This window comes from Hyla sarda, chromosome 1, assembly GCF_029499605.1.
Source record: "Hyla sarda isolate aHylSar1 chromosome 1, aHylSar1.hap1, whole genome shotgun sequence".
Lineage (NCBI taxonomy): Eukaryota > Metazoa > Chordata > Amphibia > Anura > Hylidae > Hyla > Hyla sarda.
Genome location: NC_079189.1, coordinates 5,694,399 through 5,712,454, shown reverse-complemented (window position 1 = coordinate 5,712,454; position 18,056 = coordinate 5,694,399). Strand labels below are relative to the sequence as shown.

Below are 18,056 nucleotides of genomic sequence, written 5' to 3'. Positions count from 1 at the left end.
ACCTGAGGATCAGACTTTTGTCCAGGATATTGTCCTCAGGTTCCCAGGACCTCTCTTCTGGACCACAACCCTCCCAATCCACTAAAAAAAAAGTTCTTCCCCTGACCTTTTTAGAGGCCAAGATCTCTTTGACAGAGAAGATGTCCGAGGAGCCGGAAACAGGAGTGGGAGGAACAGATTTAGGAGAAAAACGGTTGAGGATGAGAGGTTTAAGAAGAGAGACGTGAAAGGCATTAGGGATACGAAGAGAAGGAGGAAGAAGAAGTTTGTAAGAGACAGGATTAATTTGACACAAAACTTTAAAAGGACCAAGATAGCGTGGTCCCAACTTATAGCTCGGGACACGGAAACGGACATATTTAGCGGAGAGCCATACCTTGTCTCCAGGGGAAAAAATGGGAGGAGCTCTTCTTTTCTTATCTGCGAATCTCTTCATGCGAGAAGAAGCCTGTAAGAGAGAATTTTGGGTCTCTTTCCATATGGTGGAAAGATCACGAGAAATTTCATCCACAGCGGGCAGACCAGAGGGCAAGGGGGTAGGGAGGGGGGGAAGAGGGTGACGGCCGTACACCACGAAAAACGGAGATTTGGAGGAAGATTCAGAGATTCTGAAATTATACGAGAATTCGGCCCAAGGTAGAAGATCTGCCCAGTCATCCTGGCGGGAGGAAACAAAATGTCGTAAATAGTCACCCAAGATCTGGTTAATTCTCTCTACTTGTCCATTGGATTGAGGATGGTATGCAGAAGAAAAATTTAATTTAATCTTGAGTTGTTTACAGAGAGCCCTCCAGAATTTAGACACAAATTGGACGCCTCTATCCGAGACGATCTGTGTAGGCAACCCGTGAAGACGAAAAATGTGTACAAAAAATTGTTTAGCCAACTGAGGCGCTGAAGGAAGACCAGGAAGAGGGATGAAATGTGCCATTTTGGAGAATCGATCAACGACCACCCAAATAACAGTGTTGCCATGGGATGGGGGTAAGTCAGTAATAAAATCCATACCAATCAGAGACCAAGGTTGTTCGGGGACAGGTAGAGGATGAAGAAAACCAGCGGGCTTCTGGCGAGGAGTCTTATCCCGGGCACAGATAGTGCAGGCTCGCACAAAGTCCACCACATCAGTCTCTAGAGTCGGCCACCAATAGAAGCGAGAGATGAGTTGCACAGATTTCTTGATGCCCGCATGACCTGCGAGATGGGAGGAGTGACCCCATTTGAGGATCCCAAGGCGTTGGCGTGGAGAAACAAAGGTCTTTCCTGGAGGAGTTTGCCTGATGGAGGCTGGAGAAGTGGAAATCAGGCAGTCAGGAGGAATGATGTGTTGAGGAGAGAGTTCAATTTCAGAGGCATCTGAGGAACGAGAGAGAGCATCGGCCCTAATGTTCTTATCAGCAGGCCGAAAGTGAATTTCAAAATTAAATCGGGCAAAGAACAGAGACCACCTGGCCTGACGAGGATTCAGCCGTTGGGCAGACTGGAGGTAGGAGAGGTTCTTGTGATCGGTGTAAATAATAACTGGAAATCTTGATCCCTCCAGCAGATGCCTCCATTCCTCAAGTGCTAATTTAATGGCTAGAAGCTCTCGATCCCCGATGGAGTAGTTCCTCTCCGCCGGAGAGAAGGTCCTGGAAAAAAAACCACAAGTAACAGCATGCCCGGAAGAGTTTTTTTGTAGAAGGACAGCTCCAGCTCCCACTGAGGAGGCATCAACCTCCAATAGGAAGGGTTTAGATGGGTCAGGTCTGGAGAGCACGGGAGCCGAAGAAAAGGCAGACTTGAGTCGTTTAAAGGCGTCTTCCGCTTGAGGAGGCCAAGACTTGGGATCGGCATTTTTTTTTGTTAAAGCCACAATAGGAGCCACAATGGTAGAAAAATGTGGAATAAATTGCCTGTAATAATTGGCGAACCCCAAAAAACGTTGGATGGCACGGAGTCCGGAGGGGCGTGGCCAATCTAAGACGGCAGAGAGTTTATCTGGGTCCATTTGTAGTCCCTGGCCAGAGACCAAGTATCCTAGAAAAGGAAGAGATTGGCATTCAAACAGACATTTCTCTATTTTGGCATAGAGTTTATTATCACGAAGTCTCTGAAGAACCATACGGACATGCTGGCGGTGTTCTTCAAGATTGGCAGAAAAAATCAGGATATCGTCCAGATATACAACAACACAGGAGTATAGGAGATCACGAAAAATTTCATTAACAAAGTCTTGGAAGACGGCAGGGGCGTTGCATAGACCAAAGGGCATGACCAGATACTCAAAGTGTCCATCTCTGGTGTTAAATGCCGTTTTCCATTCATCCCCCTCTCTGATGCGGATGAGATTATAAGCACCTCTTAAGTCCAGTTTGGTAAAAATATGGGCACCTTGGAGACGATCAAAGAGTTCAGAGATGAGGGGTAGGGGGTAGCGGTTCTTAACCGTGATTTTATTAAGACCGCGGTAGTCAATGCAAGGACGTAGAGAGCCATCTTTTTTGGACACAAAGAAAAATCCGGCTCCGGCAGGAGAGGAGGATTTACGGATAAAGCCCTTTTTTAAATTTTCTTGGACGTATTCAGACATGGCAAGAGTCTCTGGGACGGACAGAGGATAGATTCTGCCCCGGGGTGGAGTAGTGCCCGGGAGGAGGTCAATGGGACAATCATAAGGCCTGTGAGGAGGTAGAGTCTCAGCTTGTTTTTTGCAAAAAACGTCCGCAAAGTCCATATAGGCCTTAGGGAGACCGGTTACATGAGGAAGCACAGGGACACGGCAAGGTTTACTGGGAACCGGTTTTAAGCAGTCCTTGGAACAAGAGGGCCCCCAACTCTTGATCTCCCCAGTGGACCAATCCAGGATTGGGGAATGGAGTTGAAGCCAGGGAAGTCCAAGAAGGATTTCAGAAGTGCAATTGGGGAGGACCAACAGTTCAATCCTCTCGTGATGAGATCCGATGCACATTAGAAGGGGCTCCGTGCGGAAACGTATAGTACAGTCCAATCTTTCATTGTTTACACAATTGATGTAGAGGGGTCTGGCGAGACTGGTCACCGGGATGTTGAACCTGTTGACGAGAGAGGCTAAGATAAAATTTCCTGCAGATCCAGAGTCCAAGAAGGCCACAGCAGAGAAGGAGAAGGCAGAGGCAGACATCCGCACAGGCACAGTAAGACGTGGAGAAGCAGAGTAGACATCAAGGACTGTCTCACCTTTGTGCGGAGTCAGCGGACGTCTTTCCAGGCGGGGAGGACGGATAGGACAATCCTTCAGGAAGTGTTCGGTACTAGCACAGTACAGGCAGAGATTCTCCATGCGGCGTCGTGTCCTCTCTTGGGGTGTCAGGCGAGACCGGTCGACCTGCATAGCCTCCACGGCGGGAGGCACAGGAACAGATTGCAGGGGACCAGAGGAGAGAGGAGCCGGGGAGAAGAAACGCCTCGTGCGAACAGAGTCCATATCCTGGCGGAGCTCCTGACGCCGTTCGGAAAAACGCATGTCAATGCGAGTGGCAAGATGGATGAGTTCATGTAGGTTAGCAGGGATTTCTCGTGCGGCCAGAACATCTTTAATGTTGCTGGATAGGCCTTTTTTAAAGGTCGCGCAGAGTGCCTCATTATTCCAGGATAATTCTGAAGCAAGGGTACGGAACTGTACGGCATACTCGCCAACGGAAGAATTACCCTGGACCAGGTTCAACAGGGCAGTCTCAGCAGAAGAGGCTCGGGCAGGTTCCTCAAAGACACTTCGAATTTCCGAGAAGAAGGAGTGTACAGAGGCAGTAACGGGGTCATTGCGGTCCCAGAGCGGTGTGGCCCAAGCCAGGGCTTTTCCAGACAGCAGGCTGACTACGAAAGCCACCTTAGACCTTTCAGTGGGGAACTGGTCCGACATCATCTCCAAGTGTAATGAACATTGGGAAAGAAAGCCACGGCAAAACTTAGAGTCCCCATCAAATTTATCCGGCAAGGATAGTCGTATTCCAGAAGCGGCCACTCGCTGCGGAGGAGGTACAGGAGCTGGCGGAGGAGATGATTGCTGGAGCTGTGGTAGTAACTGTTGTAGCATAACAGTCAGTTGAGACAGCTGTTGGCCTTGTTGCGCAATCTGTTGTGACTGCTGGGCGACCACCGTGGTGAGGTCAGCGACAACTGGCAGAGGAACTTCAGCGGGATCCATGGCCGGATCTACTGTCACGATGCCGGCTGGCAGGTGGTGGATCCTCTGTGCCAGAGAGGGATTGGCGTGGACCGTGCTAGAGGATCGGTTCTAAGTCACTACTGGTTTTCACCAGAGCCCGCCGCAAAGCGGGATGGTCTTGCTGCGGCGGTAGTGACCAGGTCGTATCCCCTAGCAACGGCTCAACCTCTCTGGCTGCTGAAGATAGGCGCGGTACAAGGGAGTAGACAGAAGCAAGGTCGGACGTAGCAGAAGGTCGGGGCAGGCAGCAAGGATCGTAGTCAGGGGCAACGGCAGAAGGTCTGGAATCACAGGCAAGGAACACACAAGGAACGCTTTCACTGGCACTAGGGCAACAAGATCCGGCGAGGGAGTGAAGGGGAAGTGAGGTGATATAGGGAAGTGCACAGGTGTAAACACTAATTGGAACCACTGCACCAATCAGCGGTGCAGTGGCCCTTTAAATCGCAAAGACCCGGCGCGCGCGCGCCCTAGGGAGCGGGGCCGCGCGCGCCGGGACAGAACTGACGGGGAGCGAGTAAGGTACGGGAGCCGGGGTGCGCATCGCGAGCGGGCGCTACCCGCATCGCGAATCGCATCCCGGCCGGAGGTGGTAACGCAGCGCCCCGGGTCCGTGGAACCGACCGGGGCGCTGCAGTGAGGGAAGTGTAGCGAGCGCTCCGGGGAGGAGCGGGGACCCGGAGCGCTCGGCGTAACAGTGTAAAGCCTGGTAACAATGTGGAACCTGTGATGGTGTAAAGCCTGGGGACAATGTGGAGCCTGTGAAGGTGTAAAGCCTGGTGACAATGTCGGCCTGTGATGGTGTAAACCCTGGTGACAATGTGGAGCCTGTGATGGTGTAAAGCCTGGTGACAATGTCGGCCTGTGATGGTGTAAACCCTGGTGACAATGTGGACCTGTGATGGTGTAAAGCCTGGTGACAATGTGGAGCCTGTGATGGTGTAAAGCCTGGTGACAATGTGGAGCCTGTGATGGTGTAAAGCCTGGTGACAATGTGGAGCCTGTGATGGTGTAAAGCCTGGTGACAATGTGGACCTGTGATGGTGTAAACCCTGGTGACAATGTCGGCCTGTGATGGTGTAAAGCCTGGGGACAATGTGGAACTGAATGAAAATCTTTTGTAGTTGATGACACTATTAAGGTTCTTTTAGAGATGGATCAGGTATTACTGGGCTCACACTTTATTTAATAAAATGGCTCATGGTAGCGATGTTAGTTTTCTTTGAGATCATACACGCGGACACTTTACTCACATCAGTGTTGTTGCGAAAGGTGGCACTGAGCTGGAACTGCATGGGGAAGAAGGATGGGTGATGGGTCCAAGGGTTTGACCAGATGATCTGCTCTTTGGTGACAACAATCTCTGGAGCCCTGGGCACCACTAAAAGACAAGAAACAGGCAACCTCAATAACCGAATTCAGTTTACTGTCACACGTCTTATAAAAAGCCTAAATATTGAAGGTTTGGTTGCAGATAACATCAGTGTTTTTCTATTATTCCGCATCCTCCTGTGTCTTCTTATCTCCTTATAACTTCTGCTTTCTCTATATACAGCCGGTAGATGACTGGAGGCCGTGTACATCCTACATCTCTTATTTCCTTCATCTATTCTAGTCTAGTAAAACAGTCCTCTCCTTCAGCTCCATTTATACAAGATTATAATGTCACTCATTCAGGTTGTAGGGTTAAAAATCAGGGTTCATTTTGGAACATTAGGCTTAGGGATACTTTTAGAAAATTAGGGTTACTGGTATATAAGGCTTAAAGTCAACCTCCAGTGTTTTCTTCAATGTTTTGACAAATTACTAAAGTCATTTTTCGGAAACACTTTGGCCTGGATTTATCAAACGGTGTGAGAAAAAAGCTGGAGTGATTTCTCCATAACAACTAACCTGCACCCTGCCATAGGGCATCGTAGCACACAAACCACAAGTAATACACATCTTTCTAAGATGTCCACTACCACTGGGAGCCAATCTGTGAAGATCCCTTAACAGAAGAGTAGATTCTTGTAGAGTTCTAGAGACCTTCAACCCGTATTCAGCTACTAAGGACATCAGTACCTCCTTCACATATGTAAAAAGTATAATCTGTATTGTGACCGACTTCAGGGGCAGACTGGCCGTCCAGTCCGATCGGACTTAGTCCGAGGGCCCGGCCGGGTACAGGGCTCGCTGCCGCCGCTTCTGAGGATACAGGACACATGCACATACAGAAGAAGGCATCCCCTCTGTGTGAGCCGCATCTGCGACCTACATAGAGGAGACATGTCCTCCGCTGATGACGTGTGGAGAAAGACGCGGGCCCCTGCTGTGCTCTGGAGGAGAAGATCGCTGCGTGGGACATCAGGTGAGCATTATTTTTTTCTTCTCATTTTCAACCTGGGAAGAGGGGAGGGAGAAAAACTCTGCTGCCTGCACCTACTGGGGGGGGGGCTCTAACTCTGCTGTCTACACCTACTTGGGGGGGACTCTAACTCTGCTGCCTACTCCTACTGGGGGGGCTCTAACTCTGCTGTCTACACCTACTTGGGGGGGGGGGGGCTCTAACTCTGCTGCCTACACCTACTGGGGGGGGGCTCTAACTCTGCTCCCACAAGTGCACCACCACCCATCCCCCAACCCCCCCCCCCCCCCCCCCCATTGACAAAATTTTGTTGTGTCCACTATGAAAGTTCAGCCCATGTGACTCTAACAACTTCACCCGGAAAACTACATCTACCAGTTGGCCCCTCTATAACTTCTCCAACCTTACCCTGTGGTCATGGCACTTAGATTTTTCAGGTAAGAGTTATTCTTGGAATGGTAGGGTTAGTCAAGGGTTAGGGTTAGTCTTGGAATATCAGGGTTGATCTTGGAATATTAAGATTATGTTCAGTCTTAGAATTTTAGGGTTAAAGGGGTACTCCACCCCTAGACATCTTATATCCTATCCAAAGGATAGGGGATAAGATGTCTGATCGCGGGGGTCCTGCCACAGGGGACACCCGCGATCTCCCTACTGCACTCGGGTGCAGCGCCGGCGGCTCGTGATGTCACGGCCAAGCCCCCTCAATGCAAGTCTATGGGAGGGGACGTGACGGGCGTCACGCCCCCTCCCATAGACTTGCATTGAGGGGGCGTGGCTGTTACGTCACGAGCCTCCACCCTGCATTGCCAGTCATCTGGCACGAAGCGAAGTTCACTCCGTGCAACGGATGTCTGGGGTGGAGACGGGACTCCCGTGATCAGACAACTTATCCTCTATCCTTTGGATAGGGGATAAGATGTTTAAAGGGGTACTCCGGTGAAAACCTTTTTTCTTTTAAATCAACTGGTGGGAGAAAGTTAAACATATTTGTAAATTACTTCTATTAAAAAAAACGTAATCCTTCCTGTACTTATTAGCTGCTGAATACTACAGAGGAAATTCTTTTCTTTTTGGAATGATCTCTGATGACATCACGAGCACAGTTCTCTCTGCTGACGTTATTATAATAATAATAACGCTTTATTTATTGTTGTCCTTAGTGGGATTTGAACCTAAGTCCCCAGCACTGCAAGGCAGCAGTGCTAACCACTGAGCCACCATGCTGCCCTTAGCATACATCTGCTATGCATGGTTCCTAAAATGGACAGAGATGTCAGCAGAGAGCACTGTGCTCGTGATGTCGTCAGTGTTCCAAAAAGAAAGGAATTTCCTCTGTAGCATTCAGCAGCTAATAAGTACTGGAAGGATTAAGATTTTTTAATAGAAGTAATTTACAAATATGTTTAACTTTCTGCCACCAGTTGATTTAAAAGAAAAAAGGTTTTCACCGGAGTACCCCTTTAAGTCTTGTCTTGAGATATTGGGGTTAATCTTAACATTTTAAATCTTAGAATATTAGGATAATTGCTTTGGAATATTTAAAGGGGTTATACAGGAAAAACCTTTTTTTTTATATATATATATCAACTAACTCCAGAGAGTTAAACAGATTTGTAAATTACTTCTTTTAACCTCTTAAGGACCCATGACGTATGCGTACATCATGAGTCCCGGTCCTGCGATATAACGCGGGGTCACACGGTGACCCCGCATCATATCGCGGCGGGCCCGGAGTCATAGTGAAGCCGGGACCCGCCTCTAATAGCGCGCGGCACTGATCGCTGTGCCGCGCGCTATTAACCCTTTAGCCGCGCACTCAAAGCTGAGCCGCGCGGCTAAAAACGAAAGTAAAATGTGCCGGCTAGCTCAGGGAGCTGTTCGGGATCGCCGCGGTATAATCGCGACATCCCGAACAGCTGTAGCACAGGAGGAGGTCTTCTTACCTTCTCCTGCGCTGTCCGATCGCTGAATGAGATCCAGGCTTGAGCATTCAATCGCCGAAAACACTGATTGATCCATTCCTATGGAGATGGATCAATCAGTGTAAAAGATCAGTACATGCAATGTTGTAGCCCCCCCTATAATATGGCATAAGAAAAGTGTAAAAAAATCATTAACCCTTTCAATTATCCCTTCCCCTAATAAAAGTTTGAATCACCCGGCATTTCCAAAAATAAAAAAAACATTATGTAAATAATAATAAAAATAAACATATGTGGTATCGCCGCGTGCGGAAATGTCCGAATGATAAAAATATACCGCTTTTTAAACCGCTCGTTCAATGGCGTACGCGCAAAAAAATTCCAAAGTCCAAAATAGCGCATTTTTGATCACTTTTTATACCACAAAAAAGTTAATAAAAAGTGATCAAAAAGTCTGATCAGAACAAAAATGGTACCGCTAAAAACTTCAGATGACGGCGCAAAAAAATGAGCCCTCGTAGCGCGCTGAACACAGAAAAATTAAAAAGTTATAGGGGTCAAAAGATGACCATTTTAAACGTATAAATTTTCCTGCATGTATTCATGATTTTTTTCGGAAGAGATACAAATTCAAACCTATATAAGTAGGGGATCATTTTAACCGTATGGACCTACAGAATAAAGATAAGGTATCATTGTTGACAAAAAATGTACTGCGTAAAAACAGAAGCCTCCAAAACTTACAAAATAGTGTTTTTTCATCAATTTTGTCGCACGTTGATTTTTTTTCCCGTTTCACCGTAGATTTTTGGGTAAAATGACTGATGTCATTACAAAGTAGAATTAGTGACGCAAAAATTAAGCCATTATATATAATTTTAGGTGAAAATTTTTAATAGTTATGATTTTTTAAAGTTAAGGAGGAAAAATTGAAAATGAAAAAACGGAAAAAGCCCGGGTCCTTAAGGGGTTAAAAAAATCTTAATCCTTTCAGTACTTATGAGCTGCTGAAGTTGAGTTTTTATTTTCTAAGTGCTCTCTGATGACACCTGTCTCGGGAACTGTCCGGAGTTAAAGCAAATCCCCATAGCAAACCTCTTCTACTCTGTGCAGTTCCCGAGACAAGCAGAGGTGTCAGCAGAGAGCACTGTTGTCAGACAGAAAACAACAACTCAACTTTAGCAGCTGATAATTATTGAAAGGATTAAGATTTTTTAATAGAAGTAATTTACAAATCTGTTTAACTTTCTGGAGCCAGTTGATCTAAAAAAAATGATTTTTTTCCTGGAATACCCCTTTAAGCTTAGTCTTGGGTCCTGATGGGGTACAGATATCCGGTCACTCACCGATATCCCTCAGGTAGAAGGACTTGTGTCCTTTGATATATTCGTGACTTTTTGACATGAACTCCACATACACGGTGATGGGATCCACCTGCTCCTCAAAAGGGCAGAAACCCGGAAGAGAGACGTTGAACTTGAAGAGATGATCTCCGTCCTTTGGGATCTTCATTTCCGTCCACTCCTGGTCCATGTTGGATCTGAAGGAGAAAGCGCAGAGTATTTGTGAAGGTCATGACCTGCGTAGGACCCCGGGACATTGGGGGAGATTTATCAAAACCTGTGCAAAGGAAAAGTTGCCCAGTTGCCCATGGCAACCAATCAGATGGCTTCTTTCATTTTGCAGAGGCCTTTTTAAAAATGAAAGAAGCGATCTGATTGGTTGCTATGGGAAACTGGACAACAGGTTTTGATTAATCTCCCCCATTGGCCCTGTATAAGGGGCCACTCACCTGTTGGACTTCACTCTGATCAGGCTCGGGCGGCTGAGTTCTTCAGTCAGTGAACAGCGGAGATCGGGGCTGGTGTAAGAGTCCACGGTGCAGGAGAACGACAAGGGACTGTGACCTGAGAAGGGAACCACACGAGAAGACATCTCAAGAGAGGAAAGATGGAGGAGTTTCAGGTAAAACTTCAGATCACGGCGCAAAAAATGAGCCCTCATACCGCCCCGTACGTGGAAAAATAAAAAAGTTATAGGGGTCAGAAGATGACAATTTTAAACGTATACATTTTCCTGCATGTAGTTATGATTATTTCCAGAAGTGCGACAATATCCAACCTATATAAGTCGGGGATCATTATAACCGTATGGACCTACAGAATAAAGAGAAGGTGTCATTTTTACCGAAAAATGTACTGTGTAGAAACGGAAGCCCCCCAAAAGTTACAAAATGGCGTTTTTTCTTCAATTTTGTCGCACAATGATTTTTTTCCTGTTTCGCCAGAGATTTGGGGGGTAAAATGATTGATGTCACTGCAAAGTAGAATTGGTGGCGCAAACAATAAGCCATCATATGGATTTTTAGGTGCAAAATTGCAAGAATTATGATTTTTTAAAGGTAAGGAGGAAAAAACGAAAGTGCAAAAAACGGAAAAACCCCCGGTCCTTAAGGGGTTAAAGCAAGATTACATTTTATAGCACTTTACATGGTAAAACATATTTACAATGGGGAAACAAGTGCAGGAGGTCTTGGGGAGACTGAAGAAGGCTGCCTGACAGGACAGCAAGAGCACAGGGTAACACCTCCCGTACTGGGCCACCACACTACAATTACCCTATGGACAGGGACGTGCGCACATAGACCCGAAAGGGGACTTGAGCCTCTGTCCTTTTAATGCATCTGCCCTATAATGCCCTCACTGATTGGGACCTCTATGGGGTGATGTGGGTCCCATTCAGGTGACAGGACGGCCGGAGATCCCTTACCTTAGTAATTGTGTTGTGTTTTTACAATCATTTTTTTAAATTAGAAATGCCCTTTTTTTTTTCTACTTGAGCCCCTCCCCCCAAAATGTCTGTGCACGTCCCTGCCTATGGAGGAGAACTTCATGAGACGATCGTTCCACCATCTTTGTCTGCTGTCTATCGATATCTACCAATGATTGGTGACCTTTCCCTGCCGGGTGCGGTAACTGGAAAGGTCACCAATCATTGGTAGATATCGATAGACAGCAGACAAAGATAGGGTGAAAAAAATACCGGCCATGCTAATTTGCATCATTAATTATATATGCGTGACATCACAGGATAAACATACTCGGGGGGAAATTTTGTCCAATTCTGACCCCTATAACTTTTTTTTTTTCATTACATAATTTGCGCCCGATCTGTAGTTTTTAACAGGACCATTTCTGTTTTGATGGGACTTTTTTGATCACTTTTTTTTTTTTTTATCCCAGCATGCCCTGATACAGCCTGTGGCTCAGCAGCTGCCCCCAAACGAAAACTACAACTCCCAGCATGTTGGATTATATAGTAGTATATAGTATAGGTCAATGTTTCCAAATCAGGGGTGCCTCCAGCTGTTGCAAAACTACAACTCCCAGCATGTTGGACTATATTGTAGTATATAGTATAGGTCAATGTTTCCCAACCAAGGGTGCCTCCAGCTGTTGCAAAACTACAACTCCCAGCATGTTGGATTATATAGTAGTATATAGTATAGGTCAGTGTTTCCCAACCAGGGGTGCCTCCAGCTGTTGAAAAATACAACTCCCAGCAAGTTGGACTATATAGTAGTATAAAGTATAGGTCAGTGTTTTCCAACCAGGGGTGCCTCCAGCTGTTGCAAAACTACAACTCCCAGCATATTGGACTATATAGTAGTATATAGTACTGATCAGTGTTTCCAACCAGGGGTGCCTCCAGCTGTTGCAAAAATACAACTCCCAGCATGTTGGACTATATAGTAGTATATAGTACTGATCAGTGTTTTCCAACCAGGGGTGCCTCCAGCTGTTGCAAAACTACAACTCCCAGCATGCCCGGACAGCCAACGGCTGTCCGGGCATGCTGGGAGTTGTAGTTTTGCAACAGCTGGAGGCACTCTGGTTGGGAAACACTGGTATAGCATATGGTGCAACATTCCGGGAGTTGGAGGTTTGGTTGGATAAATACCGGACATCGCATTGCCGGTATTTTTTATATACCGGCTGTGTCGGTAAAATACCGGCCAAGTTGCGACCCTACCTCACAGTCATGTGACAACCAAGCTCCACCCAGTTGGACATTATGGGAAGAAATATTGTTGGTCATTACCTTCTATGAGCAAATACAGGGAGTGGTTCTGGTTCTGGTTGTGGACGTTGGCGCAGGTGTAGAGGCCGCCGCAGCGGTTCTTCACTTTGTGCAGGCGGAGCGCCTTCTGCTGTTTCGAGCCTTCTGAACAGTCTTTACCTGGGAGTTTCCAGATTATTTTCTCCGCTTTCAGCGAACAATTAAGGACAATGTCGCCCCCTGCTTCGGCAAAGTGGTCTAGAACGACAGAAGGAAAAGACAATGGGATCGTGTTCATCATCCGACACCGGAGCAATGGTACCTACCCCAGACCAGCCAGGCTTAAAGGGGAACTCCAGTGGAAAACATTATTATTATTATGTTTTTTAAATCATCTGCTGTCAGAAAGTAAAACAGATTTGTAAATTACTTCTATTTAAAAATCTTAATCCTTTCAGTACTTATCAGCTGCTTTATGCTACAGAGTAAGTTGTGTAGTTCTTTTCTGTCTGTCCACAGTGCTCTCTGCTGACACCTCTGTCCATGTCAGGAACTGTCCAGAGTAGGAGCAAATCCCCATAGCAAACCTGTCCTGCTCCGGACAGTTCCTGACATGGACAGAGGTGTCACCAGAGAGTAATGTGGTCAGACAGAAAGGAAATTCAAAAAGAAAAGAACTTCCTGTGGAGCATACAGCAGCTGATAAGTACTAGAAGGATTAAGATTTTTTTATAGAAGTAATTTACAAATCTGTTTAACTTTCTGGCACCAGTTGATTTAAAAAAAACATTTTTATTCCAGGGGAGTACTCCTTTAACCCCTTAAGGACGGAGCCCATTTTCACCTCTAGGACGAAGCCCTTTTTTGCAATTCTGACCACTGTCACTTTGAACATTAATAACTCTGATGCTTTTACTTATCATTCTGATTCCGAGATTGTTTTTTCGTGACATATTCTACTTTAACATAGTGGTAAATTTTTGTGGTAACTTGCATCCTTTCTTGGTGAAAAATCCCAAAATTTGATGAAAAAATAAAAAATTTAGCATTTTTCTAACTTTGAAGCTCTCCGCTTGTAAGGAAAATGGATATTCCAAACATTTTTTTTTTTGGGTTCACATATACATTATGTCTACTTTATGTTTGCATCATAAAATTGACGAGTTTTTACTTTTGGAAGACACCAGAGGGCTTCAAAGTTCAGCAGCAATTTTCCAATTTTTCACAAAATTTTCAAACTCGCAATTTTTCAGGGACCAGTTCAGGTTTGAAGTGGATTTGAAGGGTCTTCATATTAGAAATACCCCATAAAAGACCCCATTATAAAAACTACACCCCCCAAAGTATTCAAAATGACATTCAGTAAATGTTTTAACCCTTTAGGTGTTTCACAGGAAAAGCAGCAAAGTGAAGGAGAAAATTCAAAATCTTCATTTTTTACACTCGCATGTTCTTGTAGACCCAATTTTTGAATTTTTACAAGGGGTAAAAGGAGAAAATGTATACTTATATTTGTAGCCCGATTTCTCTCGAGTAAGGACATACCTCATATGTCTATGTAAAGTGTTCGGCGGGCGCAGTAGAGGGCTCAGAAGCAAAGAGTGACAAGGGGATTTTAGAGAGTACGTTTTTCTGAAATGGTTTTTGGGGGCATGTCGCATTTATGAAGCCCCTATGGTGCCAGAACAGCAAAAAAAAAACACATGGCATACCATTTTGGAAACTAGACTCCTTGAGGAACATAACAAGGAATAAAGTGAGCCTTAATACCCCACAGGTGTTTCACGACTTTTGCATATGTAAAAAAAAAAAAAAAAAAAAATTCACTAAAATGTTGGTTTTCCCCCAAATTTCACATTTTTTCAATGGTTAATAGCAGAAAAGACCCCCCAAAATTTGTAACCCCATCTCTTCTGAGTATGGAGGTACCCCATAAGTGGACCTGAAGTGCACTGCGGGCGAACTACAATGCTCAGAAGGGAAGGCGTCATATTTGGCTTTTTGAGAGCAAATTTTGCTCGGGGGGCATGTCGCATTTAGGAAGCCCCTATGGTGCGAGAACAGCAAAATAACCCCCACATGGCATACCATTTTGGAAACTAGACCCCTCACAGAATGTAATGAGGGGTACAGTGAGCATTTACCCCCCACTGGTGTCTGACAGATCTTTGGAACAGTGGGCTGTACAAGTTTTCATTTTCACGGACCACTGTTCCAAAGATCCGTCAGACACCTGTGGAGTGTAAATTCTCACTGCACCCCTTATTACATTCCGTGAGGGGTGTAGTTTTCAAAATGGGGTCACATGTGGGTGTGTTTTTTTTTTGCGTTTGTCAGAACCGCTGTAACAATCAGCCACCTCTGTGCAAATCCCCTCAAATGTACATGGCGCACTCTCCCTTCTGGGCCTTGTTGTGCGCCCCCAGAGCACTTTGCGCCCACATATTGGGTATTTCCGTACTCGGGAGAAATTGCGTTACAAATTTTGGGGGGCGTTTTTCCCTTTCACCTCTTGTGAAAATGAAAAGTATAGGGCAACACCAGCATGTTAGTGTAAAAATTTTTATTTTTTTACACTAACATGTTGGTGTAGACCCCAACTGTTCCTTTTCATAAGGGGTAAAAGGAGAAAAAGCCCCCCAAAATTTGTTAGGCAATTTCTCCCGAGTACGGAAATACCCCATATGTGACCCTAAACTGTTGCCTTGAAATGCGACAGGGCTCCAAAGTGAGAGAGCGCCATGCGCATTTGAGGCCCGAATTAGGGGCTTGCATAGGGGTGGACATAGGGGTATTCTACGCCAGTGATTCCCAAACAGGGTGCCTCCAGCTGTTGCTAAACTCCCAGCATGCTTGGACAGTCAATTGCTGTCCAGAAATGCTGGGAGTTTTTGTTTTGCAACAGCTGGAGGCTCCATCTTAGAAACACTGCCATACAATACGTTTTTCATTTTTATTGGGGAGGGGGGTGGTGGGGGGGCAGTGTACGTGTGTATATGTAGTGTTTTACTCTTTATTTTATGTTAGTGTAGTGTAGTGTTTTTAGGTTACATTCACACTGACGGTGGATTACACTGAGTCTCCCGCTAGGAGTTTCAGCTGCGGCGGAAAATTTGCCGCAGCTCAAATTTGTAGCGGGGAACTCACTGTAATCTGCCGCCAGTGTGAATGTAGCCTGTACATTCACACGGGAGGGGGGTCAAAACTACAACTCCCAGCATGCACTGACAGACCATGCATGCTGGGAGTTGTAGTTTTGCAACAGCTGGAGGCACACTGGCTGGAAAACCTTGAGTTAGGTTCTATGACCTAACTCAGTATTTTCCAACCAGTGTGCCTCCAGCTGTTGCAAAACTGCAACTCCCAGCATGTACTGATTGCGGATGGGCATGCTGGGAGATGTAGTTATGCAATGGCTGGAGGCACGCAAGTACAACTCCCAGCATGCCAAGACAGCCTTATGCTGTTCCTGAATGCTGGGAGTTGTAGTTTTGCAAGATTTAGAGGGGTTCAAGTTGTAAATCACTGTCCAGTGGTCTCAAAACTGTGGCGCTCCAGATGTTCCAAAACTACAACTCGCAGCATGCCCAGACAGCAAACATCTGGAGGGCTACAGTTTGAGACCACTTAGTGATCTACAACCTGAACCCCTCTAAATATTGCAAAACTACAAGTCCCAGCATGCCCACACAGCAAACAGCTGTCTGGGCATGCTGGGAGTTGTAGTTTTGCAACATCTGGAGGGCCACGGTTTAGAGACCACTGTAAACTGTGGCCCTCCGGATGTTGCTAGGCAACAACTCACCTAGCAGGACCCGGAAGCCGCCGCCGCCGCACGTGGGGGATCCCTGCATGGAGGATCGCGCTCCGGGATCCGGGATCCAGGTAGGGACCTTCGGCGCCGACCTTCCCTGGACGGTTCCCCCGTTTTGCCCGGACACCGATAGGTGGGCAAAGCGGGGGAACCGAACTTTAACCCCCCCCCTCCCCCGGTCTGCTATCGGTCGGTCGCTCGGCCGACCAATAGCAGGGATAGGAGGGGTGGCACCCCTGCCACCAAACTCCTATCCCTTTAGGGGGATCGAGGGTGTCTCGGACACCTACGATCCCTCTTATTTTCCGGGTCACCAGTGACCCGTATGACCCGGAATCGCGCAGATCGCAGGTCTGAATTGACCTGCGATTTGCGCGCATCGCGGTCATGGGGGGGGTCTCAGGACCCCCCTCGGCGATGTGCCGGGATGCGTGCTGTTAGATAACAGCAGTCATCCCGGCCCGATCACCGCTATCGGTGACGCGGCGCTCCTGGAACCCCGCGACGTACATGTACGTTGCCGCGCGCCAAGTGACACTTCGTGGAACCGTACATGTACGTCGCTCGTCATGAAGGGGTTAAAGGGGTTATCCAGGAAAAAACATATTATATATATATATATATATATATATATATATATATGTATACATATCTCAACTGGCTCCAGAAAGTTAAACAGATTTGTAAATTACTTCTATTAAAAAAATCTTAATCCTTTCAGTACTTATGAGCTGCTGAAGTTGAGTTGTTATTTCTGTCTAACTGCTCTCTGATGACACCTGTCTCGGGAACTGTCCAGAGTAGACGCAAATCCCCATAGCAAACCTCTTCTACTCTGTGCAGTTCCCCAGACAAGCAGAGAGGTCAGCAGAGAGCACTGTTGCCAGACAGAAAAGAACAACTCAACTTTAGCAGCTGATAAATATAGGAAGGATTAAGATTTTTTTTTAATAGAAGTCATTTACAAATCTCAATAAAAAGAAAAAATGGTTTCCCCCACCTCAAGGCTCGTGTTTAAATTATTACAACGATAATGCAATAAGACCGGGCTTCAATTATTCTGTTATTTTATTAAAATCTATCATATAAATTTAAATTCCACTCTCACAGGGCCCTTGTGGGGGAAGAAATGTATTTAGGATACAAATAAAATATAAAACAGTAAAAACAATATGTCACTCAATTAGCAAAATTAGATATGTGGACAACAAAATTTGCTAGATGTGACTGTCCTTTAGTTTGTAGCAACAGTTGCTATAATATTGTGATATTGTCTCTGGTCAGATATTTAATGTAACTGTGAGTTATAACAAGTGATGCAATGAATCTATTACCAGTTCTTTGTGGACGGCAATTACTCGCTGAGCTGCAGATATACTTGCAGGAATATGTGCTGGCATGCACAGGTGGCGGCTGGTCCTGACGGCGCAGGGACCGGGTTATACCGCCCGATGGAACCAGGGAAGCGAATGCAGAGCCTTGTGTATTCAGCGTCTGACGTCAGAGTTCATGCGGACCATAGAGGTAAGAACTGGTAAGACCCAGACTTGGATGCAGGTAAGTCCTGGGGATGGGTATTGACAATATAATTCTTTAAGCAATGAGTGGCATAAGTAACATAAGTAGATAACTAGACGCGTTTCAGGGTACTTAATGATCTCTGACCCTTTCTTCAGTAGTCATCATGACTACTGAAGAAAGGGTCAGAGATCATTAAGTACCCTG

At 46.1% G+C, this 18,056-nt stretch overlaps 1 protein-coding gene across 1 annotated transcript in view; it reads right to left on the bottom strand.

The window, feature by feature from the left end:
* LOC130299892 (uncharacterized) overlaps nt 1–18,056 on the bottom strand; it is a 35,780-nt gene that overhangs the window by 8,863 nt on the left and 8,861 nt on the right. Inside the window, exons 3-6 of the mRNA XM_056551499.1 lie at nt 12,560–12,775; nt 10,251–10,365; nt 9,805–9,998; nt 5,440–5,567 (exon numbers count right to left, since the gene is read on the bottom strand). Of these exons, the coding sequence (XP_056407474.1) occupies nt 5,440–5,567; nt 9,805–9,998; nt 10,251–10,365; nt 12,560–12,775 (653 nt within the window). The remainder of the gene's footprint in view (nt 1–5,439; nt 5,568–9,804; nt 9,999–10,250; nt 10,366–12,559; nt 12,776–18,056) is intronic.